At 37.1% G+C, this 18,505-nt stretch overlaps 2 protein-coding genes across 2 annotated transcripts in view; one reads left to right on the forward strand and one right to left on the reverse strand.

Annotated features, from left to right (window-relative positions):
- slc22a16 (solute carrier family 22 member 16) lies at positions 1 to 12,702 on the forward strand. Its single transcript, XM_015012630.2, has 8 exons — positions 1 to 235; positions 1,113 to 1,589; positions 2,903 to 3,020; positions 5,246 to 5,807; positions 7,286 to 7,413; positions 10,465 to 10,574; positions 10,870 to 10,969; positions 11,388 to 12,702. The coding sequence occupies exons 1-8, from the start codon at positions 192 to 194 to the stop codon at positions 11,580 to 11,582; spliced, it is 1,734 nt and encodes a 577-aa protein (XP_014868116.2). The 5' UTR covers positions 1 to 191; the 3' UTR covers positions 11,583 to 12,702.
- A 1,116-nt stretch (positions 12,703 to 13,818) lies between these two features.
- The window catches only part of usta (uronyl 2-sulfotransferase a), a 48,593-nt gene continuing 43,906 nt past the window's right edge, over positions 13,819 to 18,505 (reverse strand). The window contains exons 6-8 of the mRNA XM_015012748.2: positions 16,929 to 17,026; positions 16,681 to 16,838; positions 13,819 to 16,158 (exon numbers count right to left, since the gene is read on the reverse strand). Coding sequence (XP_014868234.2) covers positions 15,866 to 16,158; positions 16,681 to 16,838; positions 16,929 to 17,026 — 549 coding nt within the window. The 3' untranslated portion in view covers positions 13,819 to 15,865. The remainder of the gene's footprint in view (positions 16,159 to 16,680; positions 16,839 to 16,928; positions 17,027 to 18,505) is intronic.

The raw sequence follows: 18,505 nt of genomic DNA on the forward strand, positions 1-18,505 counted from the left end.
GCGTGCGTGTGTGTGTGTGTGTGTGTGTGTGCAATCTGTGAATAATATATTTTTGCGCCCCTCCTACTCTACTCACCGCGAGTGAAAGTCATCTTGGACACTTTCGGCTCTGAGGCGCTCAGACAAAGCTCCGCTGTCCGCTTGGGAGAGTCGCAACCGGGAGCGCCGAGGCGCAAACACAGACAGCAAAGATGACAGTGGAGAGGATGTTCGACGAGTATGGACACTTCAAAAGGTAAACAACGCCTTTCTGTCCTTAGCTATCCTCATCACCCCACTTTTTTTTGTTGACTTCATGAAAGCCAGGTGACAATATTCGGAATATATATATATATATATATATATATATATATATATATATATATATATATATATATATATATATATATATATATATATATATATATATATATATATATATATATATATATATATATATATATATATATATATATATATAATTTTTTTTTTTTCTTCATTGTATCATATAATTTTTGCTTTCTAGAGTTTTCATTTTTACACTGGCAGATGGATGCAGACAATAAAGGGTCAGGTTGAAATTATTTCTATATTTTGGCTGGTCAATAAAGTGCACTGAGAAAGTATTCATACCCAACTTACCTTTCCACCATTTGTCAAGTTACAATCACAGATTGTGGTGTACATTTGTTTTCAGCACTTCTGAGCCAATTTCATGTTAAACATAAAAGTAAATCATACTAAAAGTATTCTTTGCCAAATAGTACCAAAAACACTATTTTCTGACTAGTTGATTATTGGAAACAATTGGTTGCATTTGGCTGTAGTTAGGGGTATCAGAGCAAAGGGCTCAAGCCACATATGCACAATGTTTTGAAGATATATGTCTGTAAAAATCAAGAACAGAAAGAACGCTACTATGCATTTTTTCATATTGGGCTGTGAAAAAAGTGTAATGTAAAAACCTCTGAGATAGTTCAAGCAGTATGACTACTTTTGTAACAGGTTGTTTTTATTCAGTGCACTGTCTCCTTAGAAAGGTACACCGACAATCATTAGGAGTCAGAGATGTATATTAAACATACCAGAATGATTTCCCCTTTCTAACCATTTATATTTTAACTCCTCTCCAGGTTCCAGGCTTGTCTGTATTTCGCTGCTGTCTTCCAGGCCACATCATGTGGAATCCACTACCTTGCCTCAGTCTTTCTGGTCGAGACTCCAAACTTTGTGTGCAGCGTGCCAGGCAACATCACCGACGTCCTGTATGGTAATATAACTGGATCCAGTCTGGAAAGTGTCTTTCCAGTCATCAAGCCAGCTGGCGGGCCTTTGGTGGTCCGAACATCCGAGGGAGAGCAATGGGAACTCAGCCGATGCCGCTCCGCCCTGCGCATCAACCCCCAGGACTTTACATACGATTATTATGGCAACAAAACTATGAAAGACTGCAGTGGGAACTTTGTTTACGACCACACCGAAGTTCATAATAGCATTGTGACAGACTGGGACTTGGTGTGTGAAAAGGAGTGGCTGGCCAAGCTGTGCCAGCCAACTTTCATGCTTGGCGTACTGGTTGGAGCGCTGCTGTTTGGGGACATTGCTGACAGGTAAGCAGCGGTTCCAGAATGGAACAAGAAAGAAATCAAAGCATTTTATTGTGAATTATAATTCTGTTTTTATTATTGTTTTTTTTATTTTATTTAATTAATTTATTTATTTTTTAATCAGAATTACAGCTGCGAAAAACATATGACAACTAATTATGAAATGTTTCACATCTTAAAGAAAAGATATGCTTGCATGTTGGCAGTTGTTTCAAATATATCCTCCACATCAAGACTATTTTTTAAACAGTGTAACAGCTGATTTCTCTTTTAGACCCCACTAAACTATGATCACTTTCAAACTTGGCATTGGGTGCGCCCTCTCAAACTGTCTGAAGCAACACTAGGAGAGCTCAGATGGATAAATTGACATGGCTTAACAGCTGAGACTTGGCTGGTCAGCATTTATAGGAGAGCATGCTTGGCATGGATTCTACCAAATCATTCAAAAGGGTATACACTGGCAGATCACAGATTATTTTCTTGGAAAGGTAATTTTATACCGATTAAACATTAGTAGTTGATAAAACATTATTTCTTGCCACAGCATCTGGACTTGCATGTGTAAATGGACATGGTTAAAGTTTTCCAACCTTGCCATAAACCTGCAAAACAGATTTTTTTTTTAAATAAAATGGAATACAAACTTTATATTTGTGTATTAAAGCTGACATAGACATCTGCCTTTACATATTTCTCTTGCGTTCCATACTGGAAAACACAGCATCAACACTTTTCATTTTCCACGTCTGTCTTATTTTGTCCTCATGGTTTTCATTGAACTTTCAGATGTTATTGACAGAGAGGAAAGCATGAACTCCATTAAAGGGAACACAAACTCCAGATTTAGTTTAGCCATTCTCAGAAACTCCATCTTTTAAATTCTGACATTATTTAATCTCCACTATATTGCATACTGGTGGTGCAGTAAAATGATGTGCAAATTTTGAAATGTAGTGCAAGAGACCAGGGATCCCCAACCCTTGTCCTCAGGGCCCACTGCTCTGCATGTGCATGTGCATTTCCCTACTGCTGAACACCTGCCTTAAATGAATGTGTGATTGTCAAGCTTCTCCAGCAAAGCAGGAGATAATGATGTCAATAATATACTACATGAAACAATTGAGTTATCATCGTTTAGTAATGATAACTCCATCAAAAAGCCTTAAATTAGTCTACCAGGTGTCGCAACCAAAGAATTCCTTGATGTTTTGTTACAAGTCTGACCTAAACATGAAACCTTTTCCTCTGTTTCTCTGTCCATGTCCGTCTTCCCCTGCCTCTTTGCACTCTATCCATGGTTGTCTTTTCAACAGAATTGGTCGTGTGAAAATTCTGATGATCACAAGCCTGTGTCAGTTTGCACTTGGGGTGGCCGTGGCATTCTCTCTGAACTACTACTTCTTTGTGGTGCTTCGCTTTCTGCTGGCCATGGTGAGGTCAAGGTTTGTTTAGAATTACTAATCCTTTATTGTTTGGTATTTGAAATAACTCTTAAATTTCCAACTTTACCATTTACTATAAACTGTTTCTTACTGCAAAATCCAGATTGACAGTGAGGTACTTTAACAATTAGTTCTTTCCGTTCATGTGAATGTATCAACTTTATTAACAAGACAATTGAAAGAGTGGAATGATGTTGTTTTTTTTATTTTAACAAACTTGAGCAAAAGAAAGAAGAGATCTCAAGGGACAGTGTATTTTAATACTGCCATAAAATTTGTGAATCCTTAAACTGTATGCCTCTGACACATTTTAATGGGGCATTTAATTAAATTTTGGACATTTTCTTAGGCTGAAACTGCCTATTTACCATGGTATTGAAAATATCTTTTGTCACGCCACAAAAAAAAAAAAAAAAAAAAAAAAGTCTGCAAATATCTGCATCAAGAAAACTCTAAATAGCTTGCTAATCTTTGGAATGAAATACAATAATAATAATAATAATAATAATAAAGCCTCTCTTAAACTTTAGACGAAGATCTAAGAAGAAACTTTCACTTCTGCCACACTGTGTCCAAAGTAATACTGGAGGAAATAGGAAAATCCTTTTCTTGCTCCACAGAGGGAAAATTCAGGTGTGGTGATCCAAGATAAAGGAAGCCAGGAACACAAAAGTAAACACAATATTGGCTTTTCGTTGCTCAAGAGAACTCATGGGGAAACAAGCAAGACAGATGTTGGCTTGGCAGTGCTGCTATTAGATTGATTTGTAATATTATATGCTACGTTATCACATTATTTCTGTGTTTGATGTGTTTCTTATTCCTCAAGGACGTACACAACACCTGATCCGTTTTACCTTTTTTTTTTAACATCTGGTGCCTGTTTATTGGTTTTCTTCAACACACATCTGAGACTGTGACGGAACAGCCGCCTCTACTCAGAATAAGTTAAACAAAAGTAACCTCTTTCTACTAATAAAGTGACTTTTGAAAGCAACTGGTTACACAAGATTTTATTTATGGTGTCAGAGTAAGGAGTACAAATTAAAATACACACACAAGAAGTTGGTAAACCATAGATCCTTCTTCTTCCACTGTGTACTGATTAGAGAAAATATGAAAGAAGTTAAGAGGTCACAGTACTTTTGCAGGTCTCTGTCAAAGCTACAACAAGTGGACACTGAAATTTAAAATGAATATATCACAAACACACCATTTGATAACTTTAATCAGTCTTAAACCTACTTTATCTTATATATGCTTTCTTAGCACTTGGCTGTATCAATGTAGGTCCTTACAGCAAGGGAGCACAATAACTTATATAGGCTACCAAATGAGCAAAAGGACAAAAAAAAAAAACCCCAAAAAAACAAGAAACTGGCAGACTTGTTATTTTCCCACTAAGATCAGGATTTTTTTTCTGTTTATGAAGAAAACTCCTGCATCTAAAAAAAAAAAAAAAAAGATTTTTCTTTAAATTTATGTATTTATGTGACCTATTATTCTAGGTAAAGTTTTTCAGAGTTGTACATGTTAAAATGTCTCCAATTTGCAGGAAATCATTTAACATTAAAAACATGTTCACAAGAGAAAAAATAAATCATAGACATTATAGGCTGAGAAACATATGGTTTGTAAGTTGAAAGGAAATTTTTGGTAATTTTATTCTCCACCATCTTTTTCCAACCCCCGTTTCCTCATCAGCAACAGCTGTTGTTTTTCACACAGAATCAGGCGATCAGATAGTCCCAACTTACCAACTGTAACTGCGCAGCTTTGAAGCCATGAAGCTCAGCTTTGAATCCTCACCGCACAGTTTTAAATTATTAAGACAGTGTGTTACGGAGGGATTTACTTAATATGGCAAAGAAAACAGTCACTTGTGGTGACGAATGTTTGGAGATTTAGGGAAGATATGAGTCTTTATGGATACTTGCGTTGCACCCATTTTAAAGGCAGAGCTTTTGTTGTACTGTTTTTATGTTGGCAATGTTGTATGGCAGTAAAACTTCAAAGAGTTTAAGTATGTGGTCTGAAAAGGAAGACAAGCCCCATTTAAACACAAGCGGACGATTTGCATTCGGTGCCCACAGTAGTAACACAAAGAACCCATAAAAGCCATTTAACTCTGCAAATTCTGTACTGTAATCATTGCACAAATGATTTCTCCTGTAATGTTAGTCTTCTTTCTTTGTTCCTCGTTGCTGTTGACAGGCGTCCAGCGGCTACCTGGTTGTTGTATTCGTGTATGTGACAGAGTTCACTGGCAGCACGGTGCGTACGTGGACCTCCATGCACATCCATGCGGCCTTCGCAGTCGGCATCATGGTGGTGGCTCTGACGGGTTACCTAGTCCGAGTCTGGTGGATCTACCAGATCATCCTCTCCATATGCACCTCACCCTTTCTGCTGTTTTGCTGGAAGTTCCCAGAGACGCCTTTCTATTTAATGGCCAAGGGCCGTTACCAAGAGGCTCAGGCCCTGCTGGACACAATAGCCCGATTCAACGGACTTGAGTGCCGACTCAAGGCGGAGGATCTGCTGGAGCCAATGAAGTCGGAGAATGGCAAAACACTGCTAGAGAAGGAGGAGGGGGAGAGGCCCGCACAACCTGAGAAGAAGCTATCCATCCTGGATCTGTTTTGCAGCTGGAGGATGGCAGGCCGTACCTGCACAGTGTGGGCCATCTGGTTCATTGGCAGCTTGGGCTACTATGTCTTCTCTCTGGGTTCAGTGAATCTGGGAGGAAACCAGTATGTTAATCTTTTCCTGGCTGGTGAGTGACTTTAACTACACATTAAGTATATCTATTCTAAAGCAAGATGTAAATGATGATATAGTTTTGTAAATATCTTTAGGGGAATATAGGCAACAAAATCTGTTTACCAGAATCTAATTCTGGCACTTTTTTAAATTTTTTTATAATGGATGCTGTTTAGCTTTCAATACTTTAATACCACAATTTACATCACTACACATCTGCCATGGATTTAAATAGTGCATTAAATATGTGCCTTAATGCAAGTTATCCTTATCAGATGCCTTATTGAGCATCTGAAACAGCAGCACACTCAATTCAATCACCGTTCAAACCAGGCTAGGTTAAAAAACAAAATCTTAAAATGAAAATGGCCTTCATTTTTTTATGCTTAGATCCAAATAAAACAGATGTGAGCTACAGCAGCATTAGTGGGAAATGGGAAAACAGTGTCAGTAAATAACTGAATCAGTCTCTATTCCCCCGTGACAGTTTGAAAAAGATCTTAAATTAAAATCCTGCAGGATTTTCTTCTTTGAAGAATTAATTATTTTTCAAAGACGGCCAAGAACATGTTGATGGAACAAAACGATCTTTGAGAGATTAACCTAAAATGTTTTCCATCCTTTGTCATATTTTGTCTGTGCTTTGCATGGAAGTAGATTTGATTTCATATACATATAGCAAAACCCAGGCTCTAACTATTGAGGTAGGTATTTTTCATCTTTAACTTGTGACCTTTGTCCTTTATTTGGTTCTCTTAACCATTCATTAAAGGTTTAGTCTGTGGTGTCTAAACTTTTCCATGCTGTAATACTTCAGTGATGTGTGAGTGAGAAACATGTGCTGTTGTCCAAGTTGGGGTTGTTTACAGCTCTGTTTATGGTAACTGAGAGCCAAGAATGAACACAAACTGTCCTTGGCTAAATGGTTTCCGCATCGCATCTAATAAAGAAAATAAGATTTGTTGAACAAATCACAGATGTAATGTAATGCTATCCTCAGAGTACCGGGCTACACCCAGGTCCCGCATTTAAGCTGTCAGTTCCTCTGAGAAAAAAACTGAGTACTATTTTTGAAAATTTGCAGCTTCAATCCATCGACTGAATTGTTCCTTTACTAAACCCGTATAATCAGTTAAGCTGAATGTTTTGTTCTTTTAGTTTCCAGTAAATATAAACGCACTCCTATTTTAATTTCTTTTAAATCCTGCAGTTGAATTTATCTGCTAGGCACATGTTGCACTGAAAAATTTGGGATGAAACACCCCTATAATAACTTTTCTTCCTTTAAAGCAACAATTAAAAGAAAACATCTATTTATTTATTTTTATTTTTTTTTCCATTCCTGGATCTCAGGGTCTTCTGTGAATACCTTGAAGTTTCCTTCACTGCTCAAACGTCGGCTGGTTATTTTGATCTCCTAGATTAAATATCACTGCATCAGTGGCATGAGAAACCTTTGACCACACGGCTGTTTTGACTGGTTGTTTCTAGGGGCTGTGGAGCTCCCTTCTTATCTGGTTGGATGCTTTGCAATGGACCGGATTGGGAGGAAGAAGACATGTGCTCCGGCTCTGCTCCTGGCCGGGGTTGCTTGCATGATCATCATCGTGGTTCCTGCTGTATGTATGCAGATGTTTTGCAATCCTGCAGTTGAATTTATCTGCTAGGCATATGTTGCACTCAAAAATTTGGGATGAAACACCCCTGATGCAGAAGGTTGCTCATTTGTGTGCCAGTTTACATTGCTTCTCCACTGTCAGTGGATTCATCCACATTTCAGCATTTCACAGCATTAAACCTAGAATAGTTCTGCAGCTAAAACGATGTGTGAAGTTGTAAGGGGGTGTGTGCTTCACCAAAGCAAGAACAGGAAAAGTAGCTGTAATAATAGTATAAGGGTATTTTAAAGTATTGCACAATGTATTTTTTTCCTGTCAATGCTTAATTTAAGCCAGTGCTCTGAGGTACTAGATGGTTACTGTTTACCACTATGATATATGACACTTCCTGTCTGAAATGTGTTTGTGCTCTGGTCTCTGATCTACATTACTCTTATTTAGAGTTACTCTAGCTAAGAGCTTGCACTTAACTTTTGAGTAAATATAACCTTTGACTTGCCATTTTGAATCGAGTATGTACAGCCTAGGGTGAACAAATAGCAACAAAAGTGCGGCTGAAACTGAATCAATAAATTGTATGTTTTATATGTTTTCAAGATTCTTCTAGATCCACTCACCAGAGTACACACACACACACACACACACCCCCACACACGCACACACACACACACACACACACACACACACACACACACACACACACCCACACACACACACACACAAATATATCATAGCTTCACAAACATATAATTACTTCTGATATGTAAGTGAAAGTACTAAATGTGAAAAATCACATATAGAAACCTTATACAATATTAATGCAGTGCTCTTGATGTCACCAATTTTATTTTAAAACAATGAGAAAATGATTTGTTGATATTTTAAAGTCTTTGGCATTTAATATTAGCATTTAGTATGACTATGACAGCTAGCATAGGTTAAACTGCAGCTGTCTTGTCATTGTAGGGAATGCAGACTCTTACCTTCATTCTGGAATGTCCAAATGGCAGCCAGCATTTCCATATCAAGAATTATCTATGATAGAGGATAAATCACATTTTTAGCAACAGTGTAATTTTAAAGTTTTTGCATGATCAAAAGGAAAGTAAAACCATAAAAAAGCAACGCGCTTCCGTACTTCCGTATATTTCAGATTGGAGGAACATAAATGCTGTTTCTCTATGTTTGGAAGACTTGGGGTCTTCTGTAAAGTTGATACAACAGATCTTTAATTTATATTGGTGTTAAGCCATTCGGTGATTTATAAAATATCAAATTATTTTTAAGTCTTTTTCTTTGAGCTACAGGAAGCAAATGCAATGACTTTTGAACTGGGGTGATGTTTAGCTATATTCAGTTTATATTCATTTAATCCTTTCTGTTATCTGTTGAAAATCCTACTCTGTCTCTCTTTGGAGTTTCCAATGACAGACATTTGTCAGGTTGATCAAGCTGGAAATCAGACAGATCTATGCCACCTTTTCCACATTTTGTCTGATGTATTAAGGAGGGAAAAAAATTAAGGCTGCAAAAACGCCAATTAATGAGCTAAACCGCTAAGGTTAGACAACACAACTGTGAAAACTATACAAAAAGAAGAGCTGCATTACCTTGGCTACTATGTGTGCTTTTACTGACAGTGCAGACATATCAGAGAGGTGTAAAGTTGAACATCTGTTCTGTTCTAAGTGGTTTCACAAAAACCACTTGTATGTTTTTAAACTGAAAATTACAACCAATGGCTTTTGCGACATAGTTAGCACTATGTTTAGACTTTTAGGGGAAATTTGGAGAAACACTCCCACCTTTCATAAGTGACCTCTTTGGCAGAAATAAGATTACCAGAGAAGACTGCTTTACTGTAAACAGCTCAGTGCGTAGCATGTTACAGCACCAACACCACATATGCTAGATAAAGTGACTGTTTGTTCACCACATCAATACGACCCAAATTTAGCTTTACTGAATTCAGGGCGGACAGAAAAAAAAAAAAAAAAAAAACATTTGGCAGCATTAAATCATACAATCCTCTGTCAGCGTTTTCAATTGTGTCTGCATGTTGCATCAGACTAAAGGAGATACAATTACTCAGCTCAGTTCCCAAAAAACATATTTTTGCACAGCAGTACACATTGGTGCAATGAGGCCAATGCAGTGCAATTTATTTTTGCTTTTAGTCTGTAGTTTTTTGTTTTATGCCTACAGACAGCTAAAGCCAGTTACATAGCTTCATTTCTTTCTGCGAAAAGCCTGAACTCAATAGTAAGATGTTTCTCAAAAGGCTAATTAGTGTTTACACTTTAAACACCCATGTGCATTCAGATGTATGTATAAAACAATTCAGTTTTGTTTTTTAAAACAGCACCTCATTTTAGATTCTTCCAAATAGAATGGAGAAATTAATATCATGATCCGGAACACTATTATATTGCTAGTTTGCTTAGTACATTTTCTAAGCAAATACCTGGTTAAAAACAGATTAGAAAAAAAAAAAGTTCTTTAAAGTAAGTGAAATTACATTTTGATTTCTATGCCTAATAAGTATCCAGATAAATACACAATCCTTACAAAAAAGTAAAAAGAATAAGTGTTGATTTATTTATGCCAAGCAAAACAGCATTATTGTGTAAATTAGAGATATCAATAGTCTACATTGATTCTTTAATCACTTCTAAAAAGCAGAACAGGAAAACTCTGGTCAGCATTGCTCAATATTGTGGTCAGCTTTCATTGCAAATAAATCGCTTGTAGTCTGACCCTTCACCTATTTGTAATGCGAGAGCCTACAAATAGAAACTCATGTTGCCATAGATCACATAATAAGCGATATTCAAACCCCTCTTGCATGTTGAGATGAATTATGTTGGTCAATCAGTGAGTCTGTAAGTTCAAAAGTCTAGCTTTATTCTACGAAATAAAAAAAGTTGCACGTAATATAGCAAGCTAAAGTCTTTGTTTATAATGTGAGATTATGAATATGTCACTTGTTTCTTACAGTCTTTTTCCATTTTTTGTCTCCAATCAACAAACTGTACCCAACCTGACCTTTAGGAAATAGATTCTCTGGCCATTGCTCTTAGTATGATTGGAAAGTTTGCTGTGGCGATTGCCTTTGGCCTCATCTACCTGTACACCTGTGAGCTTTACCCTACTGTCATCAGGTGAGGAAAAAAAAAACAAAACAAAACAAAAAACAAATTCTAACATACACAAAACATATGACAATATGTGGCTTCCTTTTACAGCTATATCCTCGTAGAAACACCTTGCAAATTTAGGAAAGATCTCTTATTCAGGTTCCATAACTCTACGAAAATTGCTGCAATCAGTGATGCTCATACATTTTTGCTGGCGGTTAATAAGGATGGCACCAATGGCAATGCTGTTGTCTTGATTTGGTCCTTCTGGAATGAGTTAAATATTTTAATCCATTGTGCGTGGATGCTCCCTCTGCAGGACCCTGGCAGTAGGAAGTGGCAGCATGATGTGTCGTGTTGGCAGTATTGTGGCTCCTTTCTGTGTTTACCTGGTTGATGTCTGGGTCTATCTACCTCAGGTATGACCTTTTCTTTTTTCTTTTTCTTTTTTTTTTTTTTGCAAGCACTTTAGACAAAGTCAGAATGCTTAACATTCTAGCAAAAGAGTTTTGTTTCCTTTTTCATTTACATCTTTTTGCACCAAATCCAAGTGACTATTACAGATTCCACAAGGATGCATATGTCTTTAGTTAACTCCATTGACATAATTAGGAAACATCAAGAAGGCAGAACCGTTTTTAAAAACCTGTTTGCCTTTATCTGTTAATAAAACCAAATGTTGCTTTCACAGAGCTCAGCATGCTGTTAAGGAAATTTGTTAGCAGGTGTTGTTGAAATGTAATTAAAATGCATCATAGTTTGTGTCCCTCTTGTCACAATAATCTCATTTTATATGCTTTTTCAACAAAATATATACTTTTACCATCTTTTTTTCAGCTCATTGTAGGAATCCTGGCATTCGCAATTGGAGTGCTTACTTTGCTCTTACCCGAAACTTTGGGCGAACCTCTCCCCACCACTTTGGAAGAGGCTGAATCTCTTGGAAGCAGCCCCAGAAAGAAGAATTCAAGCCCTGGCAACAAAGATGCCAGGGATGGGATGGAGCTAAACCAACATGAAGCTAAGGCCTGAGCTTTCACGCTGCTGGGAAACCAGGCCACAGGAGGAAAAGAACTGAAGAATGAGAGACAAACAAGCTGTCACTGGTTTACTGTACTGCTGGGAAAAAAAAAAAAAAGCTTTCATCAAATCATTGGAGCTAAGGTTTGTTTTTTGTGGACATTTTTGTTTGACCAACAATTCAGTACAAAATGGGGCCCTGAGGACTTTACAACTCAACGTCTTCTGCTTAAATACTGGGTCAATGTTTGATCAACGAAACAGTGTGGATGTGTGAATTTTAAGTACATATTCTGAGGCCACAGGAAAACGAATAATACTTAAAGGGTCAGAACAATTTTAGTATTATTTTTGTACTTGACGCTGATTTTTAAAGACTACAATGGTTGGACGGATAGAGATGCCTGCAGAATTACATTTATTGTAATTATTTAAGTTAAAACAAAATGGACTAATTGCTGTACAAGTAAGTTATTTGAGATATAGTTTAGCCTGTTTGCACTGTGGAATGTATCATAATAGGAAAAGTGCCTTTTTTTTTTAAACTAATTAATCTCAGGGCATTCAGACTACTGTGAACAATTTAAAAGTATTACAGTTTAACATCAGTTTGACTCATTACTTCCTTGGCCTTGATCCTTCCGACGGGTTTACGAGTTGTACATGTGGGTATGTTTTCTAGTTTAATCTGTTGTTGAGAACTTTGGTTCAGTTTTTCTCATGCTTGTATTTATCTGTTTGCAATCTGTATGCCTGACATACTCAAGGATATGCACATCATTACTGTGTTCAGGAGCCAGGATATAGTCTCCAGATGTTTGGACCAAATCCAGGAACAAACTGCCGTGTTGAGGTGATGTATGGCTTCCTATAGCCATACAGAGCATTAGGGAGGTAAATTATGAAATTGAAGCATTGGCGCTCAGAAGTCAGATCTACAAACATCACAAATGGCTCCATTGCCATTGTTTTTATCATAAAAGAGAAATACACCGAGGATATATTCCTCCTCCTGCCTGTCGTCGATTTGTTGTTCAATTTTATTTATGTTTCTGCTTTGGGGAACATATTTTACAATGGTATCGAGAAGAGAAAAATAAATCTAAATAAAGACTGTTTCGTAAATACCACATCCACAGCTTATTTCAATGTCTTCTGCTAGAACAAAAAAGAAGTAAAGAGACACAGCTATTTGGTGAAATAATTAGTTTATGCTCTTTTGTGATCATCTCACCTACTGTGTTTCCTGCTTGTTGCAGCAGACGAAGTTCAACTGCAGCAGTAGCGGAAAGGTCACTCTCTCTGCACCACCTTTCACATGAAGTAAATCTTTGTATTCAGCCTCCGAGTGGAAAACTGCACATGGATCACCTGAAAAGTCCGGACCAGTGCTTACATTTGTGTGGATGGAAAAATTTAAAGACGTCTGCTACGGTTGGGGCTTAAATGCTAACCGCTCCTTCTGTCCACTGATGGAAATTAATGCAGCATACAGAAATTACACTGTACTGGAACAGGAAACGGAAAAAGCATAAAAACAAGAAAATGTTAAATTCCACTAGCCACGCGCATTCCTTATTACTGCCGGTTCTGTGGAATCAGGAAATCGCCAAAAAAAGAACCTGACGGACAACATGAAACAGGCAAAAAATATCTTCAACAGCAACACATCATTCCCTGATCTAAATAAACTGAAGAACAGTGGGTTGGGACAACACTTTTCTTTCTCCCCTTTAAGGCCTATCCCATCAAGCAAGCTGTTTCAATCTTTTATATCAGACTCCATATTCAGACTGTGGCAGAAATTGTGTGCCTTTTCATTAACAGCTTTGGATCTTTCTCTCAAATCTGATATTTTTTTTTTTATCTTCACAGCATTTTACAGGTTCAACACTTTTTTTTTTCTTTTACACTCGATCTGACTCATAGAACAGTATTATCTGTTTACACATTAAACTCACAGTCATAAAAGGTCCCTTCATAAAGTCTAAAGCATCGGTATAAAAGGATGTCTACTAAAAAAAAAAAAAAGATGTTTTAAGAAAGAAAATAACAGGAAGTGGCATTATGGTATAAGTTCTCCCTTCTTTGTGGAAAAGAGACCTGTATAGATCTTTGGTAAAATGAGATAAGGCGGAGCAATCAGAGCAGGATAGCCACAACAAAAAAATATCATGTTTGCAAAAATATATCCTTAGCAGAAAAAAAAAAAGAGCTGCAAATTCAAAGGACATTTATCTCAAAGGCCTTAAATGACGAAACACATTTATTACGAACCAGTTTTCCCCTGTAGACACATTGAAATGGCATGTATGGTCTCATCACTTTGAGAGACATGATACACACTAAACACTGTTTTCCTTCCTGAGAATTTTATCTTGAATGCAAATGATTACAAAATAATAAATTAAATCGATATGAAATAAAACACTTAAAACATAAATGCAACAATACCAAGAGGACAGGTGATGGGAGTTATGAGGAGTAGGTTAAGTCTGTAGTTGACATGTTAGCTTATGGCTATGTGGATTTTATACTACTTCTACCAGTAGCTATTGTAAAATGATAAAAAAAATAAAAAAAAAGTTACTGTGAGCTGACTTAAACAGATAACTCAAGTTCAGAATTTTTTTTTTTTTAATGTGGCTCTTTTCAAAGATCCTAAGCAGTTAACAGCCTTTGTTGGGTGTCTTTATTTACTATAAACAAAATAGTTAGTATAGGAGCTGAAGCACCAATAATATTTACCTGTGTGAAACATCTGTCACAACCTTATAGAAAAATAAAGTTTGCAAATCAGACATTTTAATTGATTTGCATTACATTTTCTTTCATGCATGTTGTCTGGAAATGTGACCATCTCTGATCTAAGTACTTGTTTGATACAGGAACATTATTGGTGATGCAACATCTCTGAGCTTCATTAAATCGACTCCTCTGTAAATAACAAAAGCCAAGCAAACCTAATGAAAGTTGAAGGTTTCTCAGGTGATCTAAAAATTCAGTTGAGATTTCAGTTGCCGTAAAATCCTTTGGTGCCTGACCAGTTCTGCTTAGCCATTAGCCTTTGCCTGTAGTAACAGGAAATCCAGAAAACTCTAAATGAAGATAAATAGAGAGTTTTTACCGTGGGTGAGATATTAACTGCTTATAATCTTTTAAAGAACGACACTTTAAGAATTCAGTACTCTCTAAAACACAAAAGAGCACACAAACACTTCCATGCCTTGCAAGCAAATATCATTCACCACTACATAACCGAGACAAAATAAAAGGCAAAATGTTATCCAGTTTTGATCAAATCCCTCATTTTGCTGCAGATGTTCACAAAGCATTATTTCACAAAAAAAAAACAAACAAACAAAAAAAAACCCTGCAGGATATTTATACAGATTTTAAAAAAGCATCACAGCAGAACACTGTTATTTGGTAAACTCTGATTTCTTTTCACCTTTGGATTACAAATGAGGCTCCTAATGCTTTTAGCATGCGACTCAAACCGCTGACATACTGCCAAAGAATTGTATTTCCCAAATAACAAAACTACTCTAAATTACTCTGTTGGCGAGGTCAAACTCAGTCATTCATGTACATCTAGGTGGAATTCTCTGAATTCATAATAGATGTGTATGGTTTAACCCTCATTCATACCTTACAACATTTGACAATTCCTTAAAATGTTATAAACATCTTATAACAACTGACTTAATGCAACTGTTACCAACTGTGATCCCAAAGCTTCCTGTCTCACAGTTACTGGAAATCCTAATGAGATTTGGCACTTATAACAGTCCTGGACAGCTAATATAGATACATTACTTTTGGCACTCCCTCCCCACCCTCCAAGTCATTTTTTAAAATTAAATCAGCACTTTTATAAAATAAAAGTCTGATTGGAAATGTCTCTGAAGTCCTCTTCAACATTTAGTGTATATCCCAACACATTAAATTGTCCGCTAATCTCTCCTGGAGATTATAGCATTTGAGATCATAAAATCCTCATAACAAGCTCCAGTAAAACCGATCATGGAATAATTTGAGCCTGTAGTTATTCCCACCTGTCCTTGTCCAGTTCTTAAATAGATAATTTTTGTTTCTTTCGGTTGCTTAAGTCCAAAGTGCTGGGCCTTTCATAATAAGAGCTTGAAGACGGAAAAACCGAACTCTCCAAAGTAAAGGTGCCAACATCCAAAAGATGGCACATGCTGCCACTATTCCTCTGGCTGCCTCCTGCTTTTCCTTAGCCAGTTTTAGTCGACTCTATTGTTTGGCTTTATCCACTGTTTACACAGTCCTCAGGGATGAACCAGCCAGCTGTTGGCATCCTCCAGGTCCGAGTCTAGCTCCTCATCTTCATCTAAAGGTTCAGGTGTTCGAAGGGCCAGCTCGCGCAAGAAATCAGGCGGGTAGACAGGCGGGCGAGAGGTGGATCTCAGGCCAATTTTCTTCTTCATAAGGTGAAACTGATCACGGATGAAGTCGTAGAACTCGTACTCGTAGCGCATGCGGTGATACAACACCTGCAGGGCCTCCAGAGTAGGCGTATGTTTTCTGACCGTGCCAGTCAGGTTTCCCATTTTTCGATATTCTTTGATAGGGAAAAGGGTAAAAAAAAAAAAGAGAAAAAAAGTCAGTTAATACAGTTGATTCATTTAATAAACCACTTGCTAAAACTTTTTTTGTTTACACATATCAAGCTTAATTAGCAAAACAATTGTATTTTATTTTTTTTTTATTTAATAAGGATGCTGAAATGGCTAATTTCATCAGATTTTTGATGAATGAATGAAATTACCATGCCTGGATGCTGATGTTGGTGTAAAGTGAAGCAGGACTCAACAGTCCATTGTTTTCAGCAGGAAATTATTATTATTTTTTATATTTTTATATCTGTCGTGAACATCATTTAGGAAAGAATGGCGTGAGCATATGCACTTTCCTCCAAGGTCCTCTACTCAGGAAACATGGGTAAGCTTCCTGAAACTAAACAGTCACATATGACTCCAGTATGTATTTTACTCACTTCCCATACACCTAATTTTGTTGCACTTTGCCTCTAGTCTTATTTTAAGAATAACAAACATCATGACATTTATCAGTTTGCACCAACCTGGACTCTTATAAATGTCAAGTACTCCAGAAAAGTAATGGGGTAAGAGTCTCTCCAGCATAAGCAGAACATCCTCCAGCTCCTCCAAGATGCCCACAAGGAGGTAGTTCTCCAGCACATTCTGCTTGGCCCTCTCCAAAGCCCACACCCCAGGCTCTCTGTGAGACATCCGAGTAGTAAAAGTGAGCAGTCAAATATATTTATGTCGAACGAATTGAAGTGAAAGATTCCCAAAGCTGTAAATCTACCTGCACTTAGGGTGTTGTCCACAGAAATAGGGGATGATGTAGAAAACTCGAGGATTGGAGCACTCAGGGTAATTCTCTAGAATGCACACATTTATATCCTGAAAGTAGGCAAACACAATAACGTTAGTTTTGAAGCTCTTATTTCTACGTTTTTTGTTTTTTTTTTCTTTTTTTTGTTGTTGTTGCCGGCTTTATCCACTAGATGGAGTGCTTCGCTTTGGTAAAACCCAGCCAGCCTCACAATGGTGAGCCAAAGCGCTTTACAAAACATCATTATGTGCAAGAAGATAAAGTCAGCCCTTCAGCTACTATCAGTAACAACAAAAAATCAGTAGAACACACAAAGAGATTTCACAGTTTAGATGTCGGACGCGTGGCGAGCAGGGAGAGTCGTGGCTTTTCTACCTGAATTTGGACATTATTAAAAAATGACACGGGGAAACACAAACAAATATTAAAAACACACATGCAGCAGTGAAGCAGGCCAGCCGCTGAATGCTGTGGAACCTGGAGTCAAATCCATGTCAAGTGACGTAAGTATTGAAACAAGTATGGAAACAAGTCCTGAGAAACAAAACACTCTAGGAAGCTTTGCTTGGCAGGATATCCCAAAAGAACTCATGCTCATGCTTCAGACACAGAACAAAGGTTGGTAACAGACTTATTCTATCAAAATAGATACAACTGTAAACATGTCCTCAAAGCTGGTCCTTTTAATCACCACTTTGGAATAATTTCTAATAGCAGAGCTCAACTGAGTCATTTATCGAAATCAGCACCGAGAATGACGTAGATGCTGAGAATCTATGTCACTTAGCTGAGGACTTAGCTGAGTAGACAGAACCAGAACTCTGGCCTTTCCCAAATGATTCCAGCTGCTGATGAGGGAATGATGTAAAAGACCTACGGATGAACAGGCTTTGTTTTGGAGAGTTTGGTTTCTATGAGAGCTAGTGAGTGGCATTTAAGAAATATAAAACGTGATTAATTGCCTTAAGCCAAAAAAAAAAGAAAAAAAAAGCACTACCACATAAAAATCACTGGCCTGGAAAACATACGAAGAAGCAAAAAAATAAATAAATAAATAAAAATAAATAAATAAATAAATTAGTTGATCTTCTTTAGGTTTTATACGACTGATAAAAAAAAAGTAAGATAAGACCATATGAGCGAAATTGTCCAACAAAGATCTAGATACATCATTTTATAGACCAGTTTATTTCTGATTCAGCAATGAGCTGTCGGGGTTTTGTGAACTTTGTGACAGACTATTCTTAGTAAGGTGCACAGGAACTAAGACTTCCTGGTTACCAATGAAGTAAGTAAGGGGGAAACTCTTCATTGAAATTACAACAAAAGCCCAGAAGACCTCTAAGAAAGAGTTCAACACTGGAGCACTGGGCTATTCAGGTCATGTTTGCACTAATAACAAGTTGGCTGTTGTTTCAATTTTAACACCACCCTGGATTTGGGACATCCTCATGCAATCTCAAACAGCAATTCAAGGTCCTGATAAATCATTTTTTTAAAAATGTGTATTTAACTCAAGCAGCCTTTTTTTTATTGCATTATGAACT

This window comes from Poecilia mexicana, unplaced genomic scaffold (genome assembly GCF_051168715.1).
Source record: "Poecilia mexicana isolate PSO_F unplaced genomic scaffold, ASM5116871v1 scaffold_21, whole genome shotgun sequence".
Lineage (NCBI taxonomy): Eukaryota > Metazoa > Chordata > Actinopteri > Cyprinodontiformes > Poeciliidae > Poecilia > Poecilia mexicana.